Consider the following 23610-nt stretch of genomic DNA (forward strand, 5'->3'; position numbering starts at 1 on the left):
CGATACCCACAGGGGCACTTTGACATAGTTTTTATCTTTAACTATATTCCATACTTTTATAAGTGAACTTCTAACTATTTGTGTGTGGAAGTGTGAGTGGATTTTATCCTTCCCATACCATAGGTAGGCATGCCAACCCATGGCCAAGTCACCGCCTTCTAAGGCTAATGTTCTTGCATCTTCCAGTAGAACCCATTCCCTGATCCATGTCATTGCTGCTGCTTGATAATATGATTGCCAGTTTGGAAAAATCAAAGCCTCCCCTCTTTATTTATCTACTTGCAATGTCTTGCTTTCGAACTGCTAGGCTGGCAGGCGCTGGGGCCAGAGATGGGAGCTTACTCCGTCACACAGCACTATGGTCTCGAACTGCTGAACTACAGACCTTCTAGTCTGCAGCTCTGAGTCTTAACCTCTGAGTCACCATGGCCTCCCATGATAAACTACTGGGTGAAAAAGAAACATTCAGGTGTCCCTTGACATGACTATGCTGTTTGGTAACCAACTTTCAAGAGGAGCCATGTTTGAAGTGAGCAGGAGCTCAGTTCAAGGGCCAAGCATGGTCTCCATCACTGACTCACTCCCACAAAAGTCAGGATGTGGGCAAAGGATTCTTAACTCCTCCTCCTCCTACTCCTCCTCCTCTTCTCTACTGTGAACAGCAGGAAGAGTTGCCAGGGCCCTCACTTTATTAAACATCTGTCAGTGGCCCAATCTGCATCTAGCATTCGCTCCGCTGTTTTACCAAACCCACACTGGAACAGAAATTCCCCTCTGCATTGCATGCCACTTTCACTTTTTGTCGGATTTTATGGCAGTGTCCAGACTGCATGCCCCTTTCATTTCGTTTGATCTCTCGGTTTTATGGAAGCCATCTGCATAGGTTTATGGCCGTTTTATGGCCATTCAGGGGTGACTCTGCAGTCAGTATGGCGTTGGCCCAGGGAATTTGAATGTGGTTTTGAGCCGCATTTTTTTCTGTTCCAGTGAGGGTTTGGTAAAACAGCGGAGCAAATGCTAGATGCAGATTGGGCCAGTGTGGTTGTTATGTGCCATCATCTCCGTTTCAAAGCCGAAGAGCCAGCGCTGTCCAAAGACGTTTCCATGGTCATGTGGCCGGCATGACTAAACACCAAGGCGCACGGAACGCTGTTACCTTCCCACCGAAGTGGTACCTATTTATCTACTTGCAATTTCTTGCTTTTGAACTGCTAGGTTGGCAGGAGCTGGAACTAGAGACGGGAGCTCACTCCGTCATGCGGCACACTCGGGTCACGAACTGCTGAACTACTGACCTTCCACAGCCTGCAGTTCAGCGTCTTAACCACTTGAGCCACCGCAGCTCCTATTCATCCTAAGTCACTTAGGCCCAATCTGCATTAAGCATTTGCTCCGCTGTTTTACCAAACCCACACTGGAACAGAAAAAGCTGCAGTTCAAAACCACATTCAACTACCCCGGGCCAACACCGTACTGAACTGCAGAGTCACCCTCCCCCATGGCCATAAAACAGCCATAAACCTATGCAGACAATAAAACCAGAGATCAACCAAAGTGAAAGCAGCATGCAGTCTGGACACTGCCATAAAATGCGACACTCAGTCAAAGTGAAAGTGGCATGCAATGTAGACGGGAATTTCTGTTCATTCCAGTGTGGGTTTGGTATAACAGCAGAGCAAATGCTAGAGGCAGACTGGACCACAGACTAACTAATCCACTTTCAATCCACTTTCAGTGCACCTTCCAACTGGATTTTTCCAATTCACACAGTGAAATCCAGTGGGAAAGTGCACTGAAAGTGGATTGAAAGTGGATTATTTAGTGTCTGTGTGACTGCAGCCCCTGGATAGCCCAGGCTAACCTGATCTCATCAGATCTCGGAACCTACATTTGCTGTAGTGGATAAAAGTGCAGATTCTAATCTGGGAGAAGCGGGTTTGATTCCCCACTGCTCCACATACAGCTGCTGGTGTGACCTTGGGTCATTCGTAAGTTCTTTCAGAGCTGTTCCCTCAAGAGCAATTCTCGAGAGAGAGCTCTCAGGCCCACTTACCTCACAGGGTGTCTGTTGTGGGGAGAGGAAGGGAAAGGGATTGTAAGCCACTCTGAGATTCCTTCGGGTAGTGAAGGGCGGGGTGTAAATCCAATCTTTTCTTCTTCTAAGTAGAGTCAGCCCTGGCTAGTATTTCGATGGGAGACCTCCAAGGAATACCAGGGTCATGATGTGGAAGCAGCCAATGGCCTCTGAACCTCTCTTGCCTTGAAAACCCTGTGGGGGTGCCATAAGTCAGCTGTGACTTGACGGCAAAGAAAGAATATTCCTATCATTAACAGCCCTGCTCAGGCCGTGCAAACTGAGGGTCACGGCTCCATTTATTAAACCTCTCGTGCTGCACAATCCATTGGGACTCTTTAATAGCCTCCCAGATATTGGCTTGGTTCTGGCACAACCCAAAGCTGTGTTCAATTTTTAAATAGGGCTAGCTTGTCGAACCAGGATCCAGCTCACAGTCAATCGCTCAGATGCTGGTTTGCCTCAAAAAAAGATGGTTTCCATCTTCTTTTCTTACCAGCCTAGGAGGACATCTCCAAAGAACAAACCAGGATTAAACCAGGACTCACCGAGATGATTGCATTCAGACATCCCATGAAACCATAGTTAAGATTTCACTGTGGCTACAGATGCTGGTTTTGATGGACATGACTAATCGTACGTGGTTCTGCATTCAGACAATCACATTAACTGTAGACGTCATCAGTTTCATTAAGTCGTGGTTATGTGCAGGGGCTGGGATCCAGTGATGCACAAGCAGAAATATGAACAGACTTAGCACTGTTCCATTTCTGCAGGGCTATTTTTGGGCAGGAGTTCCAGCTGGCTTCAGAGTTGGCCACGCCCACTACAGCCAAAACCTCTGCCTGCGTGGCTACCGAGGGAAGACCTGGAGAGCGACCCACACTGGCCTCCCCGTGTCTTCCCCAGCCTCTCCAAGGGCCTGCTTGCTCGGGCTCCCTTCAGCCGTGGGGCGCCCAGGCAAGCCAAGGGAAGGTCTTCCCTTCCCTTCAAGGGGGGGGGGGGCTTGTCTGGGCTCCCCACAGCTGTGGGCCACCCGGGCAAACCAAGGGAAGGCATGGGATGCGGCCTAATATGCTAATACGTTTCTGCTGTTGGGTGTGGCCTATTATGCTAAGGAGTTCCTGCTGGGCTTTTTCTACAAAAAAAGCCCTGCATTTCTGCAAGATCTTGTGAAACCCCTAGTGCTTTCCCCCCTATATATTACAGTGCCCAGATATTGGTTGCATAAGCTCCTGTGCGAGCAGAAGCACAAGTGGCAATACCACTGCACAGTAGTAAGAAAACGTACCGTATACAGTCAAAGGCTACTACAATCTTAAATGAAAGTGAACATGCACAAAATAATAAGAGAATCGTGATGAAAGCAGATTGGATGAAGATTAATAAGGTGTAAAGAGGAAGCCTGACCCCAAAATACAAATCTGGCTGCAACAAATGAGGTCCCAAGCAGGGCTTTAGCTCGAATTTTCAGAGCTGCCAATGCCAGCAATGAAGCCATGCAGGTGAGAAAAGATTTTCCCTGGCTGCTGGGCCTGGATCAAGGCTGGCTGCGATTGCAGGAAAAAGTTTAGATCTGGGCTTCTAGGGCTCCACAAAAGAAGAAGAAGAAGAAGAAGAAGAAGAAGAAGAAGAAGAAGAAGAAGAAGAAGAAGAAGAAGAAGAAGAAGAAGAAGAAGAAGAAGAAGAAGAAGAGGAGGAAGGGGCAGAGGAGTAGGAGGGGGGGAGGAGGAGGAGCAGGAGGAGGAGATTGGATTTATACCCCACCCTTCACTACACAGTCTCAGAGTGGCTTACAAACTCCTTTCCCTTCCCCTCCCCACAACAGACACCCTATGAGGTAGGTGGGGCTGAGAGAGCTCTGACAGAAACGGCTCTTTTTCAAGAACAGCTGTGCCAGAACTATGGCTTGCCCAAGGTCATCCAGCAGGTGCAAGTGGAGGAGTTCTCCCAGATTAGAGTCCGCGCACTTAACCACTACAACAAACACAGGGACACAGGGCGGTAAGTTTTTGGAAATTCAAGCAGGGACAGCACTACTGACCATCACAGCCTTTGTTTTTTGCGTTGGATCAAACCCAGAGTCGAAACCGAAGGATTCAACACAAACGCACCAAAGCAGGTCTGAGCCAAGAGCCGCCTCAAAACAATACCGCATGGTCGAGCCTTCCTGCCCTTCAGGAACCCTTCGCTGCAGTTTGGGGATGTGCTTTTTTGAGTGACCCTGAACCAGCTTGGCCACTTCCATGCCTCTGACCTGCAGCCCTCTGAGGTTAAAAGGTACCCTCCCCCAGTCTTCCATCACCCCCGGCTGGGCAACGGTACACATCCCACTGTGGCTAGCCCCACTGCGAGCCAGACAGCGGGGCTTCACAGAGGTGAACTCGGAAGGAGCTTGACTGCTGGGGAGGGTAATAGCAGAGTTGCATTTACAGGGAACCCCTGCTAAGCTATCCATGGAATGACACTGACGGTAGCTCCGGAGGGAGTCACTTCCCCTCCAAGCTAGAGGTAAGATGCCAGCCTGTAAAAAGGGATTTTTTAAAAAATAAGAAAAACGGGGGTGTTGGGAGATTAAGATAATTTCGCCTTTGACACTAAGCCCATCACATACCCCAATGTCAGTAGCGATACCCTTGTTCAAGTACCTGACGCAAGCTTCTCTTTCTGTCTTCTTCATTCCAGGTCCTCCTCCGTTTGAAAGCCTGCCTACCTTTCATGGCTTTCAGAATAAACTGGAAGTGAGTAACAGTACGATATCAAAGAAAATAAAGCTCCAGCTGCCATTGCTGCCGGGGTTTGCCTCCCGAACGTGGCTTCTACAATATTTCATCTGTGCTGACACCTTTCACTCTCAATTATTTGGCTGCTGTCAAAACAAATCAATCAAATTACGGCGCAGTGTGTCTTCATGTTGCCATCCCATTGTACACTGGCTGCATTAGCTTTGAAATATATGGGAGTATAAATTTTTATCTCTTATTACTTATTTAATGGAACTTTTCCCTTGTGAGGTGGCGCACAAACATATGGAAAACTCAAATTAGTTCACGCCGTGGGTCCAATGCAAACCCTATATGCATGCCTGTATTTGAATGAGTCACTTAAGAAATGTTAAAACAGTAAGGCATACCAGAACGTTATTGCACAACATTACACAAGATAACGTGCTGACTTAAAGCGAACTGGAGGAATGGTGCAACTTATTTTAAAAATAAAAATATAAAAAACAAGGGAAGGAGACAAGGGAAAACAAGGGAAGGAGGAGAAGAGAGAGGAGCTAAATATTCTGGTGGCCCCTGTAACCACTGTGGTAAAAACAACATATGGAGCAAGACTATGCATGTTTAAAGGAAGAAGAAGAAGAAGAAGAAGAGATTGGATTTATACCCCGCCCTTCACTACCCAAAGGAGTCTCAGAGCGGCTTACAAACTCCTTTCCCTTCCCCTCCCCACAACAGACACCCTGTGAGGTAGGTGGGGCTGAGAGAGCTCTTGACAGAAACTGCTCTTTTTCAAGAACAGCTGTGCCAGAATTATGGCTTGCCCGAGGTCATCCAGCAGGTGCAAGTGGAGGAGTGGGGAATCAAACGCGGCTCTCCCAGATTAGAGTCCGCACACTTAACCACCACACCAAACTGGCTACAAGGGTGGAATTGTAGTTGGGTGAAAGTTATGAGAATGTGCTGTTAGAATCTCCTTGCCTCCGCTCACAGAACTAGAATCGCCAAGTTTTACCAGGAAAAGCAAACAACTGTTAAACTGGTGTTGACTGCAATCCATCACAGGTGGGAACAGCTTGGTTTACATGGGCAGGGAGGGCTTTAAACAAACAAAAACAAACCCAAAATTCAATTGTTTGGTGAGGAGAGAGGAAGAAGCTGAGCGGAATCCAGCTCATCTCCCCAAACTTTCCCTGATCGGGAAGAGTCTGGCTTGTAAAAATGAACTTTACCCGTCCAGCTGCTGGATTTCAGAGAGAACCGTTGTGTAGATTCCGTCCCAGCTAAGGATATGTGAGTAGACTCTTCCAGCTTGTTTCTAAGCAGGTACGGCCCCCTCCCTGTCTTGTTGATATGTTTGGAGTTATGACACAAAACTCTTGGCAGGGGTGGCGGTGGGGAATCGATGGAGGTCTGGATCTGGAAATGTGGGTCTTTAACAAACATGTTCCAAACAGCACGGGACGGCATAACTTGGGAAGGAGAAGGGGTCTCATTTCTTTCCTGTCTCCTGCATGCCCTTCCCCCAACTACTCTACTTTGCATTCATGGTGAACTTGTGCCTGGGAACCCCACCTGAGCAGAAGCGCTATTTGGGGGGAGGGAAACACCTGCTGCTCTTCGTTCCCAAATCGCTGAACTGCAGGCTGTGGAAGGTCGGTAGTTCAGCAGTCCGAGACCCGAGTGTGCCGCATGACGGAGTGAGCTCCCGTCTCTAGTTCCAGCTCCTGCCAACCTAGCAGTTCGAAAACAAGAAATTGTGAGTAGATAAATAGGTACCACTTCAGTGAGAAGGTAACAGCGTTCCGTGCGCCTTGGTGTTTAGTCATGCCGGCCACATGACCACGGAAATGTCTTCGGACAGCGCTGGCTCTTCGGCTTTGAAACGGAGATGAGCACCGCAACCCTAGAGTCGGACTCGACTGGCTTTCGAGCAAGGGAGCCTTACCTTTACCTTTAATTCCCTCAAATTAAATCATTTGGAGTGACCAAATATTCACTTGACCATCAAAATCCCTGGGTGACCTGGGGCCTGTGAATATCTTGACCAAACTTACCTCACAGGGAACTTCTAGTTCATATCCAAAAAAGACCAACATGAATTAACTTCTCTCTGTACTTGTAGAAAATTATGATTTACTTCATAGCCTGAGTGTTCTAAATGTATCTTTTAGAAACTATCCTGGAAATATTTGGTTGTTCTTAATCGTCTTGGAGCTTTCTGCATTTCATTTTTGGCACCGAGGTCATGTCTGAAGCAGATTTGAATAGCTAAATTTGGGGTTAGACATGCTGTGCTGTGCGACAGCTTGTTTTAGCTTATCTTCTAAAGAAGCTCCTTCCACGATGTACTATTATATCAATTGGGAAATTGGTCTAAGATATCAAATTGAGGAAAATGTGGAAAACTGCAATTCTGCTTAACAGAAAGGAATTGCTGTTATCTATCAAGTAATGTGTATCCCTGGACTGCAAGAGCTATTATATTTTATACTATTAAAATCAGTACTCTGCTACACATGAAGCTGCCTTATCCAGAGTCACATCATTGGCCTATCAAGGCCAGTATTGTCTACACTGACCGGCAGCAGCTCTCAGATCTTTCACATCACCTGATCCCTTTCATTGGAGATCCCAGGAATTGTATGGGGGACACTAATAATTAATAATTGTATGGCAGTGTGTGTGGCATAGCTAGGAGATCCTAAGATTGTCCAATGACAAGAGGTTCTAGCTGTTTTAGTGTTATGCACCACTAGGTGGCGAGCAAGATTTGTTTTTAAGGCAAGAGACGTTTCAGAGGTGGTTTGCCATTACATGCCTCTGTGTCATGACCCTGGTATTGCTTGGAGGTTACCCATCCAAATACTAGCCATGGATGACCCTGCTTAGCTTCTGAGATCTGACGGGATCGGTCTAGCCTGGGCTATCCAGGTCAGGGCATATGTGGGACAGGCTCCGTACAACGCAAATGTTCTACCACCGAACCATGGCTCCTTCCCTACCCAATAAATTGTAGATATTGTACAGTATGTTGATCCAAATCTATTGCTCAGAAAAGAATAACTAGACAAGGACCCAAAGAGGCAAAGTACAAAAGAAAAGAAGAAAAACAACAAAAAAATTTAGGCTTGTTTTCTTGAAGAAGAGTCAAAACCATGTGGCCATACTGCAGAGTGAATTGCTTTTGAAACACATGGGCATTTCAAAAACTTCCCATGATCTAGCAAGGGAAAGATCTGCTAATCAAAAGAACCGGCAGTCAAATATTCCCCTGGTCATGCCCAGTGGTCAAGCCCATGAGTCCTTCAGGAGGGGCTGTGGCTCAGTGGTAGAGCATCTGCTTAGAATGCAGAAGGTCTCTGGTTCAACCCCCAGCATCTCCAGTTGAAAAGACCAGGTAAGGAGGCAATGGAAAAGACCTCTACCTGAGACCCTGGAGTGCCACTGACAGTCTGAATAGACAATATTGACTGTGATAGACCAGTGGTCTGATTCAGTGTAAAGCAGCTTCACGTATCCATGTGTCTTTGAATCCCAGTTCTAATCAGGGGCTGAGGTGTCATCCCTACTGGATTCAGTGCCAGGAAAACTGAGTGCACTCAGACTAGGGGTGAGTCTGGACTGCATGAACTTGATGGTTCCAGTTTGAACATCCCCATTTCCATTTTGCTTCTCCCTAATGTGAGATGAACCCCTGAGCCCTTCTGTTTGGACCATTTCCTCTCACTAATTTTTTTTTATTTTACTATTAAAATCAGTGCATTTCCCAAGACTTTTGCATCATCTGATTGGAAACTGGCTCATAACAGCATAAAAACAGCATCAATGAAACAAAAGAATCACCACCCATTACAAAAAACAACCACCGGATCACAAGGACACATGCCAAAAGTCACAAAAACGATCCCATCAGCTCGTGAAGCCCCCTGTAAGGTGCACTGAAATGTTTCCATTGGTACAGTCCAGGGATACATGAGCTTGTGATGCGGAAAAAAGAGAGAGCTGTAAACAGCTCCAAACCAGAGAAACAGTGAGAAAAATGAGATCACATCTAGCTCTATCACATCTTATCATCAAGTAACAATTTTACTTCCTGGTCTGGAGTCCCGAGAATGCCATTCAAGTTTGCGCCTGTGATCTGCAACGCCACCGGAATACCTCAATGAAAAATCCACTATTCCTTCTGCATGTTTCCATCCCAACCTATTACCAAGCTTTCATGTTACGGCAATAAAAGGAAGTCTCTCTCTCTCTGTGTGCACGTGTGTGGAGTGGGTGAATGGAAGTACAGTCGAGTTGCAGTGGAGGAAAAGACAAGAATAACTTACACATCGAGCCGGAGCGCACACAAGCCTTTACATGTCATTGTCTCCTCCTTTGAAAATGACTCTATAAATATCCCAGCTCCACTTCGGCGTTCGTGTGGCTGCAGGAGACTATTATCCTGTGACAACACTTTCTCCCGGTGCTGCACAATTCACGATCCGTGCTCCGTGTTTGGCCGTCTCCAGTTCAATTAATGCACCACTGCTTTGAAGCGATGCTGATATGCATAGAGGCAGATGCTCAGAGAGCCTTTGTGGCATTTCAAAGCACGCGAGATGCAGAAGACTCTTTCTTTCTAAGTTTCTCTAAGAAATCCCATTGTGAACTTTGTCACCCTTTGTTCCCCCTCGTGTTTGATTGATCTGATGGTAACAAACATGCAGAGGAATGACTGAATATTAATTTGTCTGCTGGGAGCTCTAACTGTTAGAAAAAATGGTCCTCCCTACGGCACTGGTTAGGGGAGGGGAAGTGTCCTCAATAAGCTCGGCCACATTTTTGTGTGGCATCTTTCTCGGTTAGGTCTAGAAACTATGCAAAACCTGCTCTTCTTTCTGGTAGATAAGAGGAATGCGACTCTGGTTCACACGCGGATACATGCTAATCGGTTTCTCTGGACAATTTGGGGATGATTTTTGATACGTAAAAGTGATGGCCCTTATAACAGATGGACAGTGGCTGCAAGAACACTGGAAGCAAATTGTATGTCACAGGCATCTCAGCTCAATGGTGCAGAGGAACTACCTGTCTGACACGAGAAAAGTATGAATCAGTGGCTGGATGGGTTGGGAATGTATTCATATTTGCCTCAATTCCTGCAATAGGAGGCATATAGGAAGCACAGAGAACGCATCTTGGCAGGGAGGAAACTGGATTATCACCAAAATATTAGGAGACTGGGTGTCAGGTTTCTGTTTCTCATCACTTGGTGACAAGAACTGTCTTCAGAATTGTGTTGGTGTGAAGTGCGTTTGTGGTGACAAGAGCCCACCTAAAGGTTCCACGCATAATACTTGAATTGTAATGGCCCATCCACAAATGCAACGCCACACCTGTCAGTACTGGCATCAAAGGATGGTGACAAACAAGTGAACCAGTCAAAGTCGGCTGTGCACCCTTCACATGTTCTATGGACTTTTTTTGTGTGCCATCAAGTCACAGCAGACTTATGGTGACCCCAAAGGGTTTTCAAGGGAAGAGACATTCAGAGGTGGTTTCCCCGCCTCTGCATTACGACCCTAGTGTTCCTTGGAGGTCTCCCATCCAAATACTAGCCAGGGCCAACCCTGCTTAGCTTTTGAGAACTGACAAGATTGGTCTACCCTGGGCCATCCAGGTTAGAGCTTCTTTGGACAATAACTCTTCTTATAAAGTTTTCTTTAGAAAAACTCTGATGGTCCCCTATCTGGACCATGCTTGGGATCCCACACCAAGACATTTTGCCTGGAAAGGCCCCGGGTGAGAGATCTGTTTTCAATGACAACTTGATACATAGTAGAAACCTGCAACCAAAGAACTGGTGCATTCGTTCTAATCAGTACATGAAATTCAGCTACCCACCCTTTGGCCTCATGACCATAGCTAGCTTCCTTACCATAAAGTTGACAAAGCTGAGTTACAAACCGGGATCTGAATTCCACTAGAATCTTCAGATTTTCCTCATTTTCCCCAGCATTGGGCCATAACATTTGCTGGTCTCAATCCAACATCGAGTTACATGAGTTTAGGCCTGTTGATTCCGTTGAGTTGACTGTATTAGATTTCAACCATTGGTTCAAATCCAATGGATAATCTCTGCTGATGGGATTTCTCTCAGTTGGTGGGAATTCCTTGCTTCCCTCTCTTGCTGAAGCCCAAAATGCCTGGGGGACAGCCATGACGGTATTCTTACACTAGCTCAGTTGATCCGTTTGCATGTGGGGTGGACCCAGGCTGTGAGTTGTGGGTCAGGGCACAGGGTCACTTCTAATCAAAGGCCTGGTGGAAGAGCTTCATCTTGCAGGCCCTGCAGAACTGTAAGAGGTCCCACAGGGCCCTGATCTCTACCGGGAGCTTGTTCCACCAGTATGGCGCCGCCACTGAGAAGGCCCTGGCCCTGGTTATCGCCAGCCTGGCATCTTTGGGGCCTGGGAGGGCCAACCAATTTTGGGTCCCTGAACACAGTGCTCTCTGGGGAACATATGGGGAAAGGCGGTCCCTTAGGTATGCTGGACCCTGACCATAAAGGGCTTTAAAGGTCAAAACCAGCTCCTTGAAGCGAATCCAGTATGCTGTTGGCAGCCAGTGCGATGCTTTTAGCTTCTCTGCAACTTTACTCTAGGTCACTTTCAGTCATGGTTTTGAAAGACGTAGAGTAAAACAATGATGGCAGCATTTGCTCTTATGATTTCACACTAAAATTACTACCAAGGGTAGGCCCCGGTCTTCTTCCCAGCTCTTGTCATTCTTGTTATGGTTATGTTAGTACCATGTAGAAGTACCTGGGAATAAACTATTCCTCTAAGTGAAACATCATTTTGATTATTACTGACATTGGTGCTCATTAAAATACATAAGTGAAACACTGTTTTTCTGTAGGCTCTGAAAGCTATTTCATGTCACCAGACGAGGAATACAAATGAATAGGGACTGCATCACTTTAGTTAAAAAGAGAGAATATCCTTTTGCGAGGGGGAAAAAAAGACGTCTCTGGACATTAGATCAGTGAGTGATTGAGGCCTGAATTCCATCTACATCCTCTTATTTTTTTTTAACGTATCTTAAACTCAGCGTTGATTGCGCACACAAAGGAACGAAAGGAATTCATTTGTATTTGGGGTATCTTCTTGCAATTAAGATTAAATGAGCTTGCGATAGACATGTTAGTTCTTTTCTGCCATTTGTTTTAAAGAGGCCAATAGGACCTCTAGGCATACCAAGATTAAAGAAGTCTCTGTCTAGGGTTAGAATATAGGGGGGGGGGGTTATCCAGAGGATTCTAATGGTCATCTTCCCACTGCCGTTTCCATTACTATTTAATGAACATTTAGCCACTAAACGACATTCTAACATATAATCGCCTGCTGCTTTCTTTGCTTTAAAAAAAAAAAAAGAAATCGCAAACATGAAACTTTCCTTTTTGGAAAAAAAGCCAGACTTTCCTTTCAGCACATGAACATTCACTAATGATAAGGAAAGAGAGTGGGGTCTTATTGGTTCCAGGACCCGCAGCTGAGGAGGTAAATTATTGCTGTTCTCTTCAGAAACATCCAGAGTTTTGCAGTGGAAATAAAACTCCTGAGATTTCAGGTTTACAAGGCAAGAGTTCCCAACTCTTGACACTGTTTGGCTGTTGTTTCTAAAACACAAACATCACTCAAGTTGTATATCGCTGTAAACCAGCTCCAAAAACCTTGCTGGCTGAAAGACAGCATTATGTCGTTTAGATATCCATTTGGCTCATGATGTTGCAATCCTAGCTTCGGATAGAAAAGTGAGGAAGGATTCCTATACACCCCGGCTGTTACCCTTCCCTCTGGGAAACCAGGTGTAGACTCATGCATGGGGACCTGTGACTGGAAAGTGAGTACGACATCGTGGTTAGAATGTCACACTATGACTGAGACTCCCATGCCTGACTTACAAAAACTCCTCTATATGGCCTAATTTTTGACACAGCAGCAGTAGAAAACCCCTTTTTGCCTTCTGTGAAAATAGAGTCTGCCCTCAAGAAGTAGTTTACACAGTAGTTCTCACAGCCTCTGCAATACACACCTCAACCTTTGTTAGGTTTGCCATTTCCCCAAGGGCCTCTCTTGCATCTCTGCTACCAATGCAAATGCTCCAAATGCAGCAGTTATTTGTGGAAACTTTGCAGCACTGTGGCTTAGGAGAGAGAACAATCCTAAACCTGTCTGCTCAGATGCCTACCCAGGATTTTTCAGCGGGGCTTATTCCCAAGAAGGTGTTTTTAGGATTGCACTGGCAGCATGCTTTCAGTTTCATCCAGTTTTCTTGAATAACCTGAAGGACGTCTAGAGGAGCTATGCCTCAACTGAAGATCCCCGGTGCCCTTGATAATTTGAGGAGCTTGAGAGACCATCTTAGACCATCGCCCAGAAGGGACTTCATGTCCTCCTGAAACTGCACTTTTACCAGGCCCTGGCCCCCAAACCTCAGCATTTGCCAGGGCAAGGCTGGGAAGCATGAGTTTGGTTGCCAAAAATACTGTTGTGAGAACAATCCAAAACCAGACACTTCTGTGCTTAATTATAAAATGTTTATTACAAAAAAAGAAGAAGAAACTATAAGTCCCAGACGAAAGTTGGAATGTATGAAGAAAAACAATTAGATCTTCAGGTGAGGCGTAGACTTCCTTCAGGTTATTCAAGAAAACTGGATGAAACTGAAAGCATGCTGCCGGTGCAATCCTAAAAACACCTTTTTGGGAATAAGCCCCTCTGAAAAATCCTGGCTAGGAGTCTGAGCAGACAAGTTTAGGGTTGTTCTCTCTCCTAAGCCGCAATGCTGCAAAGTTTCCACAAATAACTAGGTGCATTTGTAGCATTTGCATTTGTAGCAAAGATGCAAGAGATGGACTTCAGTCTTCATCATGTCTTTACCCAAGGGTGTACCCCTATTGATCCGGCCCCGGTGCCATGTTTTCAAGTCTTTTAGCTCTGCTGTCCAGCTTAGCAAAGCAGAATGGAATCATGACGTAACATATGCATTGGCTTATGTTTATTTATAATACTACATCCACACAGTAACCAGAAGCTAGAACACTCTGGAGCCAAGGGATACACTTTTATAATGCCTATGTCTCCATTAAGATTTCATCATCCGCCCTACGCTAAAAAGCCTCTTCCTCCGCTTTGTTGTATCTGCTTTTACCCAGACCCCGGTTCCGCCATTATTTTTTTTAATCTCCCGTTCCCTACTTTACATGCACTCTCAAATTTTAAACAAGCAAAATTTGTGCATTAGTGTGTCCTTTTCATCTATGATTTATGAATGACAGGTTCCTTGGTGCAGCTTAATGGTATGAGAGAGAGACATTATTTTAAACATTAAAGTGAAAACCATTTGCAACTATGATAAGAGAGGTCTGTTGACATTAAAGTTTAAAACTGGAGCAAGGTAAGGAGCGGGCTGCCAAGCCAACAGGTGAGGGCCCCACGCGTGCCGTATGTAACAGGGATTTGTTCGACACATTAGCTGTCTCCCCTTCTCACTGTTTCGCAACCTGTAGTCTTCGGCGCGTCAAACAATCCATCAAGTCATCAGTGGCAACTGGAGTTTAATCGCTTAAAAACAACTTAGAGTGCTGCGCAGAGCATTCACTTAATCGACGCCCCATTTTATCTGTGGGAAACTTTTCTCCGCATTTATGTCAGCAAAATATCTGTGTGTTCTTTTTTAATGGAAAGGTCTACGGCAGAATTTGTTTCTTCCCACTTCCTCCATCATTTTTCATTAAAGTCATCCGTCCAGATTGTACTTTGGATTTAAAAAACCAAAACCAAAATACTGATCAGGCATACTGTATGTTGCTCACTGGATCCTTGCTCAGAAAATAATAAAAAAACACCCTGTAATATCAGAGGACATGTTCAGACCTGTTATTTCTTATGTGACCTCAAAGCACTGGCACAGCCCATATTGCAGTGGTGGCGAACCTATGGCACGGGTGCCAGAGGTGGCACTCAGAGCCCTCTCTGTGGGCACGCGTGCCATCGCCCCAGCCAGGCCCAGACCATCATTAAAGTGCCGAATTCTCTGCCAAATAATTTTAAGTAAATGAAAGCATTTGGGATTGCTTTCCTTACTTTGTTTGGTTCATCTTAAGTTAATGTATGAGTTGTTTTTTTCTAAAGTAAAACCTCAGTATTCATGTTAAGTGGGTTTTGGGTCGTAGTTTGGGCACTCGGTCTCTAAAAGGTTCGCCATCACTGCCATATTGCACCCTGGGACTGGTCACTGCGTAGCATTGTACTTTCTGTTTCATCATGCAAAAGTGTATGCTCTTAAAGAGGAACCAATATGGCAGTTCCTTTGATTGGTTCATTGCCCCCTCTCATTCTTTCACTGCTGTAGCCATGGGGTTAATCTTTCTCCTTCCTCACCAGGACTTCAATTTTTTATGCCGAGTCCCTCTGCATTGCCCTCATACACTTCTGTTCTGGGTGCAGAGGAGCAAGCAGTCAAATTAAATTTTGTTTAAGAAGCAAAAAGTGAAAGCCCTGGAAAGGGCCTCATCCATCCCCTGCCATGCTCCCTTTGCTGGAGTGTGTAGCTTTCCCAGGCCAGGCAGTGGCAATGACCACATATGACTCACCCTCATTGGTCCAGGCCAAATAGTGGCTGCCCACAACTCATCTGGATGGCGGCCACCTACTTGCCCAGGTCAGGTGGTGGCTGTGGCTGCCATCTTGCTTTTCCAGCCAGACTAGTGGCAATGCTACAGCCAAGCCAGGTGCTGCAGCCTCCCTTCACCTGGTGGAAGCTTGTGTTTTGTCTAGTCGGTCTCCTTGCCTCCCTAGCTGAGGAAAGGCAACCTCCCAGGCCGCTGGCCAACTCGAACTTTTCCTGGTGACCATAATGGCCAATCCACCACTTATGGAAGCCCAAAGATTCATGGGGGAAAACAGGGGGGGCATGAGTATGTAGAGTTCCAGCACTTTTGACTGGCCGCTATATAGGATTGCCAGGCCCCCCAGTCCAGGCAGGGTCCCCCCGCCGCCGCTTTTGTGAGCCCCTTTCTGCCACCAGCCAGCTGGCCAGCAAGGGGGAACCCCACCTGAAAATGCCCCTGGATGTGACATAATGATGTCACCTGGAAGTGATGTCCTCACGTTGCTGACATTGGGGGGTGATGCTCTAGTCTTTGGGAAAAACTCTATGGTAAAATTGGGCTCAAACCTTAGAGTTTTGCCCAAAAGAGCATCACCCCCTGACGTCGGTGACGTGATGACGTCACTTCCGGGTGATGTCATCATAGCGCACGCACAAAGCACACATGCACCAGAAGATCCTGGGATGGACCCTGGAGCCCCCCGCCAGCAGCCAAGTAGGACCTGCCAACCCTACCACTATGGAAAGAAAATGCTGGGGCAGACAGACCAGACAAGGTGAGGTTCAAGAGATTTACTCCATTTATATCCCCCCTTTTCTCCCCAATGGGTACCCAAGTGGTTTACAATATTCCTTCCTCCTCCATTTTGTCCTTACAACGTCCCTGTGAGCAGGGGTTATTTCGTAGAAAAAGAGCTAGGGGAACTCATTAGCATAACTCATTAGCATATGCCACACCCCTTGACATCACCAGAAGTGTGTCATAAGGCCACACCCCCCGCCCCCAACGGTCCCGGCTGCCGCCGCCCTTGCAGCTCCACTGCCGAGCCCCATGAGGGGCCCGGCGGTGGACCTGCAAGGCCGGTGGGAGTGCAAGGAAGCCCCGCAAAGGCCCTCCCTGGCCCCAGGCAGGCAGGGGTGGGGAGAGGCAGGGAGGAAGCAACTTACTCTCCCTCTTCTCCTGCCTCCTCCTGGCTGAATGAGGGCCGGAAGCAGGGGGCGCGGCTTCGTCATGTGCCCCGCCCCCCCGTACCTCACCCGGGGGAACTGCGATCCCCCGCGATCCCCCCCCGAAATGACCTCTGCCTGTGAGGTGGGTTAGGCTGAGAGCACGTGACTGGCCCAAGGCCACCCTGCAAGTTCCATGGCAGAGTGGGACTTGAGCCTGGGTCTCTCAGATCCTAGCGCAACCACTACACCTCACTAGCTCTCATGTAGGCATCGTGCTGCCTGTGCATAGGCATAGTATTAGTAGTGCACAGTAATGCCCTCACCCTAACAGGTTTACAGCATGCACTGCCAGTCATGACCAGCCCCACCCACCATATAGTGCCACTGTTTTGGGATGACTGGACCAGGGCCTGCCCCACCTAACAGCAAATCAGGTGAAGACTTAACATTGATGGTCTTCTCCTGTTGTCTCCAGCATCCATTACCCAGCACTTGTTGCATGCTTCCGGGGTGGGGGGGGGGGTTGTATTTTTTTATATATGTGGGTTCGTGAGTGTGTGTGTGTGTGCACCTGGATGTCATGGTGACCTCTGGTGACTGACCCCCTACTGGGGGCCTGGAGGATAGCCAGAGAGGTGGCTGCATAAAGCCTGCCCCCACCTCCCAACTGCTGGTATTCCTTGGAGGTCCCCCATCCAAGTACTTGCCAGGGTCAGCCCTACTTAGCTTCCAAGATCTAACGAGATCGGTCTTGCCTGGGCTACCCAGGTCAGGGCACTTGTTGCATGCTTCTGAATGTGGAGGTTCCACTTAGTTGCCATAGACAGACCGGTCCTCCTCTGTGAATTTATTTTTTAAAACATTCATCTAACTAGTGGCCATCACCGAGTCTTATTATGGCAGCGAATTGTACAGATTAATTGTGCGAAATTCATTTCGTTGGCCTTGAATCAATTTCAACAAAATCCTAAATTTCAGTGGATGACTCTGTAGATAAACTTGAGTAGACCTGCTATATCGCTTATGGAAGGGAAGGACATTCACCAACGGGGTCCCATTTCCATTATTTTTTAATTTTATCTGTCTCTTGTGTACATCCTACATCCTCATGGACTGTGCATATTTTGTATGCAGACGTATGTCCAGTTTAGATGTGACACCCACTGGCTTATTCTTGCAGCTGGCTATTTGCAGATATAACATAATTAAATGATTAGTGCAGTTTGTGGGCAAAGATTCTAACAGAAGACACAGCATAAACTCAAGCCCCAATCATAGAAGAGGCAGCTGCACGTCTTTCTGCAACGCAGGGGCAACCAAATGGCTGTATCTGAGGTTGGGGTCAGGGAGTCAGTACCCCTTTGCCCCTCCTGCAACTACCAAAACCGGAACAAATGTTGGAAAGTTGCACTCATTGCAGAATATATTACACAAAAGAAGATTATGTCCATTTTCTCTGATTACTTAATTTATTAATTAAGGGCTGTCAAGTCGCAACTGACTTATGGAGACCGCTCATGGGACTTTCAGGACGAGAGATAAGCAGAGGTGATTTGCCATTGCCTTCTTCTGCATAGGGGCCGCGGTGGCTTAGCAGTTAAGATGCTGAGCTGCAGACTGGAAGGTCTGTAGCTTGGCAGTTTGGGACCCTAGTGCCGCGGGACAGGCTGAGCTCTCGTCTCTGGCCCCAGCAACCTAGCAGTTCGAAGGCAAGAAATTGTAAGTAGACAAATAGGTACCACTTCGGTGGGAAGGTAACAGCATTCCGTGTACCTCGGCATTTAGTCATGCCGGCCACATGACCATGGAAATGTCTTCGGACAGCGCTGGCTCTTTGGCTTGGAAATGGAGATGAGCACCGCCCCCTAGAGTCAAATTCAACTGGCTTTTGAGCAAGGGAAACCTTTCCCTTTACTATCTTCTGCATAGCAAGTCAGGGCTTCCTGGGTGGCATCCTATTCAAGTACCCACCATGCCTGGCTCTGTCTATCTTCCAAGCTTTGATGAACTCCGGCCTGGGCTTATTTGATGAATTTGGGCTTATTTATTTAATTTCAATTAGTTTATACCAGTCCAAACAGCTTTAATATGAGAGAAATCCTGTCCTAGCTGCATATCCAATTGCAAGCTCCTAGACGCAAGAAAACAGACCACCAGCCCCTCCTGCAGCAGACGAGGGCAGTGCGGCAGAGAAAGAAACACCTTTCCCCTGTCTTCTCTGAGAACTGTTGACGCTCCACTCAAGTGCTCTGATACCTTTTCAAAGCTAATCATATACAAAACTTTTTTCCTCCCTAATTCACTGCCATTTGATTTTGAAATCAGTTCAGCAACTGGGATATTATTCCTCTCACCCAATGATAATATACTTTTTTTTTAATTTACCTGGAGACAAATACTCCAGGTAAATCCCAGATCCAAAGTAGCAGCTACAACTGTCATGCATGCTAGCGGGCAACCAGCAGGTCGGATCCAGGTCTTCTAAGGTTTTATCTGGCTTTTGCTGGTTTATCAAACTTTAACCGTGTTGCAGTAAAAAAAACCACACAAACCCCCCCCCACCTCACCCAGAGTTTCACACGTCAAGAAAGGGGGAGAAAATAACACCACGTCGTAATTAAACTGAAGTACTCTGTGCTTTAATGCATCCTCCTTCTATACCCTGAACCCTCCTTTATAGGACGCACATGTAACGTGTGAGCGTACAAATGTGTATATAATGATGTGACTCCATGCATGTGTTCCCCAACTGTGGCCCCGGTCACATGGGCCGGATATCACGGGGGGAGGCGTGGCTGTTTGCCCCGCAGTGAAATAACGTGCGACTGCGTGATCAGGCGCCCCCTCGCGGTCCCGTCGAGGTCCCATGGTTAGGGGGGAGGTGCCGATCACACGATGCGCCAAAGAAGCGGCGCAGCACGGCAAACGGGGTTCTGTTTTGTTTTTTTAAAACTGAAGTATGCGCATGCCCCGTTGGGTGATTGTGCGCATCCCTGGAGACTTCGGGGGGGGGGGGAACCTTTTCACAATGGGGCATGGCCGGGCGCCGGATGCCACCGGAAACGCGATCAGACGCCCGCCCTTGCCCCGCGGTTTCCGGAAACTAGTACCTCTGAGGTTCTAGTTTTTTTGCCGCGCATGTTTGGCGGGGAGCCTCGGTTGAGCCACGGGAGCTCTACGCTTCCCAGATGTGGCGGTGAGATCACGCCCGGAAAATCCGCCTATCTTCTGTCTCTCTAGCGTGGCTAATGCTCCGTGTGACCGGGGCCTGTGAAGCCCTTATTGCTAGCTTCTGGAGCCTCACCACTCAGGAGGGGGAATCATTTGTATAGCAAAAAAGTGAACAAAGCGAAGAAACAGACCACTGCTTTGAGGGCAGAGTCCCTCCTGGGCGTCCAGGTTAGGCAGCCCTGCTCCAGAGGGTCCCGAAGCAGTATGTTTTAACAGTGTTGTGCACATAGAACAAAAATCTGAGATGAAGCCTGAGATTTATGAGACATTTGTTCTCCCTTGACACTCAAAGCAGTGGCGGATTTGACTACTCAAACGTTGCATGATAAGGTGGCCCTCCCAGTATCCCTCTCATTCACAAATTAAGGCTATCAGCCCACCAGAGTCACTATGAGACAGAGAAGATGCGCCTGTTTCAAGTAGATTGGACACTGTGGGAGGCAGGTATAGAAGGGAATGCCCAACATCAGACACAACTGGAACAGAGGTCTCAGGGGACAAGGAGGGTGGATTCTAAGTATCAGAGTAACTGTTAATGTGGGTTGCTGGGACATCTATGAAGATGTACCTAGGTGCTGAGCTGTGCGATGGCATCTGGGTTAGGGGCACATTGGTCCTCTGTTGCAGTGTGCCCTCTTGTCCTCTAGGGGTGCCATGCACCACAGGAGTGGTGTGCAATTCATCCAAACAACAAGTCAGGACCAAGAAACATTTTCTCCAGCAATATTGAAGGCAACGATGGAGACTTGGGGTGTGCCTATTCGCCACAGGCTCCCTGATGTCATTAAAAAACACATCAGCTGGCTGGGGGGGGGATGCCTCATTCCCCACTGCAGCCCCAACCTCTGTGATTCAACACATCTGATCACTTCACTAATAGCACTACTGAAAACGCAATAGCGCTGCCTTTGGATGAGGAATTTTGTCGTCTGGAACATCAGAGCCCTGGAGAATGTAAGAGTGGCCCTGCTGGATTACACTGGTGGTCCGTCTAGTCCAGCACCCTGTTTCACGCAGTAGCCATTCAGAATCCTCTGGGAGGCCTACAAGCAGGTCATGGAGGCCAAGCCTTCCCACAGTTGTCCCCCCCCCCAGTCCTTGTATTCAGAGGGTTACTGCCTCTGAAAGTGAAGGTCTCCTTGAGTCACTGTAGCTGATCGCCATTCATAGGTCCTCTCTCCCTGAGTTTGCCTTATTCCCTTTTAAAGCTGACACAACATCTGGGCCTCATTACATCATGGAACACAGTCAATTCCTCAAGTGGCTTCATCATCCAAAGCATAATTAATCCCTTTAGCCTGTTCTCAGGCCACCGCCTGTCACCTTAACAGGCTGTCCCCACGTCCTGGCATTATGGAGAAGGAAGGCAAAGATCTCTCCATGCGCTTTCCCCGTGTACCTTTCCTCCAAACCGAAAAACCCCAGGGGAGCAGTGCATGGGACACTATGCAGACAAAACTGCATGTTAAATAAAACTAACCCTGGCTTTTGTCAATGGACTCCCACCCCTACTGTGTACAATGCTCCTTCTGAGCTGTGGAGTCTTTGTGAGCAAAAATTCAACTTTGTGAGCCGCCGGGATTAAAGTTGTGAGCGAGCGATTTGGCTGCTGCAGAAACTAGTTTGCCCTGGAGCCATCCTTCCTGAGCTAAGACAAAAATGTGTGAGCCGGAGGCTAAAAAACTGTGTGCTGGCTCACACTAACTCAGTTTAGAGGGAACGCTGTTGGTGTACACATTTTTTCTTTACTGCCTCAAAAGAACAGAAATACTAAATTTGTATTATGGAGTGTGAATTATAACCCACCCCCCAACATTTAAAAACAGCTTTATTTGCAGGATCCAGTGGAAGACAGATTTCACGGCTGCCACCACTTTCACCTGGTCCCCCAGGAGGAGCGTTTGGGGAATTTAATGGGCTGGCATAAAGGGAGAAATGGACAAAAATTGCCCTCCAAGTGACTTGCTGACAGCCAGGGACCTTTGAACGCAAGGACGTTAACAAGCAAATACATATATAAGATTGTACGTACATAAAATGAACTTCTGGTGTGCTTTACCTTGTAGATTTTGCAACGGCAAAGTCATAATGCCTCCTGCTGCAGCTGCTGCTACCAGCCCTTGGATGTTGGTGAGATTCGCCGTCGGCAACGTGAGGACCAGTCCTTGCTGGCCCCCCAGCTGTCCAGCCATGTTGAAAGGAATAAGGATAGGTTGGTTCAGGGCTGGAGTGCCTCCCGGCATCACCCCTGCTACGGCCGAGGCCAACTGCTGAGCTGTCAGTAGCGGCTGCAAGGAAACAGAAGAGCCAGAGCTTTACCATAGGACGAATGCACGCACAGAAGCATGGGTTCAGTGGCTTTAGCAGAGCCTAGGAATAGTGGTTGTTTCCCTCTATGTGAACAGAAGGTCAATGAACAAGGGAAGGGGAGAACTGGTGAGGAACATCTTGGCATCTTGGGTGTTTTTTGTCTCTTTCATCACTGCAGGTGGGAGGAGGAGGAGGAGATTGGATTTATACCCCGCCCTTCACTACTCAAAGGAGTCTCAGAGCGGCTTACAAACTCCTTTCCCTCCCCCTCCCCACAACAGACACCCTGTGAGGTAGGCGGGGCTGAGAGAGCTCTTTCGGGGACTGCTTGTGAGAGAACAGCTCTGAGAGAACTTGTGACTGACCCAAGGTCACACCAGCAGCTGCATTTGGAGGAGTGGGGAATCAAACCCGGTTCTCCCAGATTGGGGTCTGCGCGCCTAACCACTATACTAATCTGACTCTCTGGGCATTGCCAGAGATGCATGCCGAAAGGCAAGAGCCAAATGGTATTCTGCCCTTTGCCTCTTAGCCTGTGCCCTTGGAGGAACCAGCCGACGACATGTTGCACTTGTGTATATTTGGCTTATACTGGATTTTCTGTGCTTTGGGTCCCTTTGGGGAGAAAAGTGGAATAAAAATATTACATGAATTAAAAAAATAAACACACCGGTAACATACAAATACACAGAGAGTAGAACACAGTGCTTCTGATCCAAAAGCTCCACGCTGACATGGGGCTCCCGTTGTGCCAGACAATTGGAAACAGCAAAGCCTCATGTGTGCACAAGCACAATATTCCTGGCTCATGGCCAATAAACCCTGGAGACTCAGATGACGCGTTGTGAACTCATCTGACAACTTCCTTCAGATCTGACACAGAAGCACATCTTCGTAGCAAAGCGCTTGGCATCTTCTGAGCCATTTCAGGGTTTTTTTGGCTTCAAGGATAAGTCTGCAATTGCAGGTTGGGTATACCCGGTTAAACGCTAACAGGGAACGTCAGTGCACAAGGACTGTTAAGCTTTCTTGGGAATGTGCCAGGGTACGGTCAGATGCTTTCCAAATACGCACATCTCTTAGGAGCTAAATACATGACCCATGCAATCCTAAGTGCCAGGGTGGCATTGTGGAGAAAGGCAAAGGAAACCTTTTTTTGTATTTTCTGGTTGTTTTCCTCCTGACTGTGATACTCTCAGCATAATGCTTTCCTACGTGGCTGAAGAAAAGAAACCCACAGGCACAGCAAAGCTCTGCCCCACCCTGCCCTGACGCCTGGTCGCCATGACTGGGAATGGATGGCTCTGAGTGGCTATCATGGCCTCGTCTTACTAATACAATTGAAGTCCAGTGTGGGATCTTAAAGCCCTACAACATTTGTTCCACCCATGAGTTTTGGTCATTCAGCACTGGATTAGCCTTTACGGTGCCCACGGGCTT

At 47.4% G+C, this 23610-nt stretch overlaps 1 protein-coding gene across 2 annotated transcripts in view; it reads right to left on the reverse strand.

The window, feature by feature from the left end:
* POU6F2 (POU class 6 homeobox 2) overlaps window positions 1–23610 on the reverse strand; it is a 408372-nt gene that overhangs the window by 228304 nt on the left and 156458 nt on the right. For both annotated transcript variants that reach the window (XM_015417914.1, XM_015417913.1), the window contains exon 5: window positions 21920–22148. In XM_015417914.1, coding sequence (XP_015273400.1) covers window positions 21920–22148 — 229 coding nt within the window. The remainder of the gene's footprint in view (window positions 1–21919; window positions 22149–23610) is intronic.

This window comes from Gekko japonicus, unplaced genomic scaffold, assembly GCF_001447785.1.
Source record: "Gekko japonicus isolate JY-2015 unplaced genomic scaffold, Gekko_japonicus_V1.1 scaffold708, whole genome shotgun sequence".
Taxonomy (NCBI): domain Eukaryota; kingdom Metazoa; phylum Chordata; class Lepidosauria; order Squamata; family Gekkonidae; genus Gekko; species Gekko japonicus.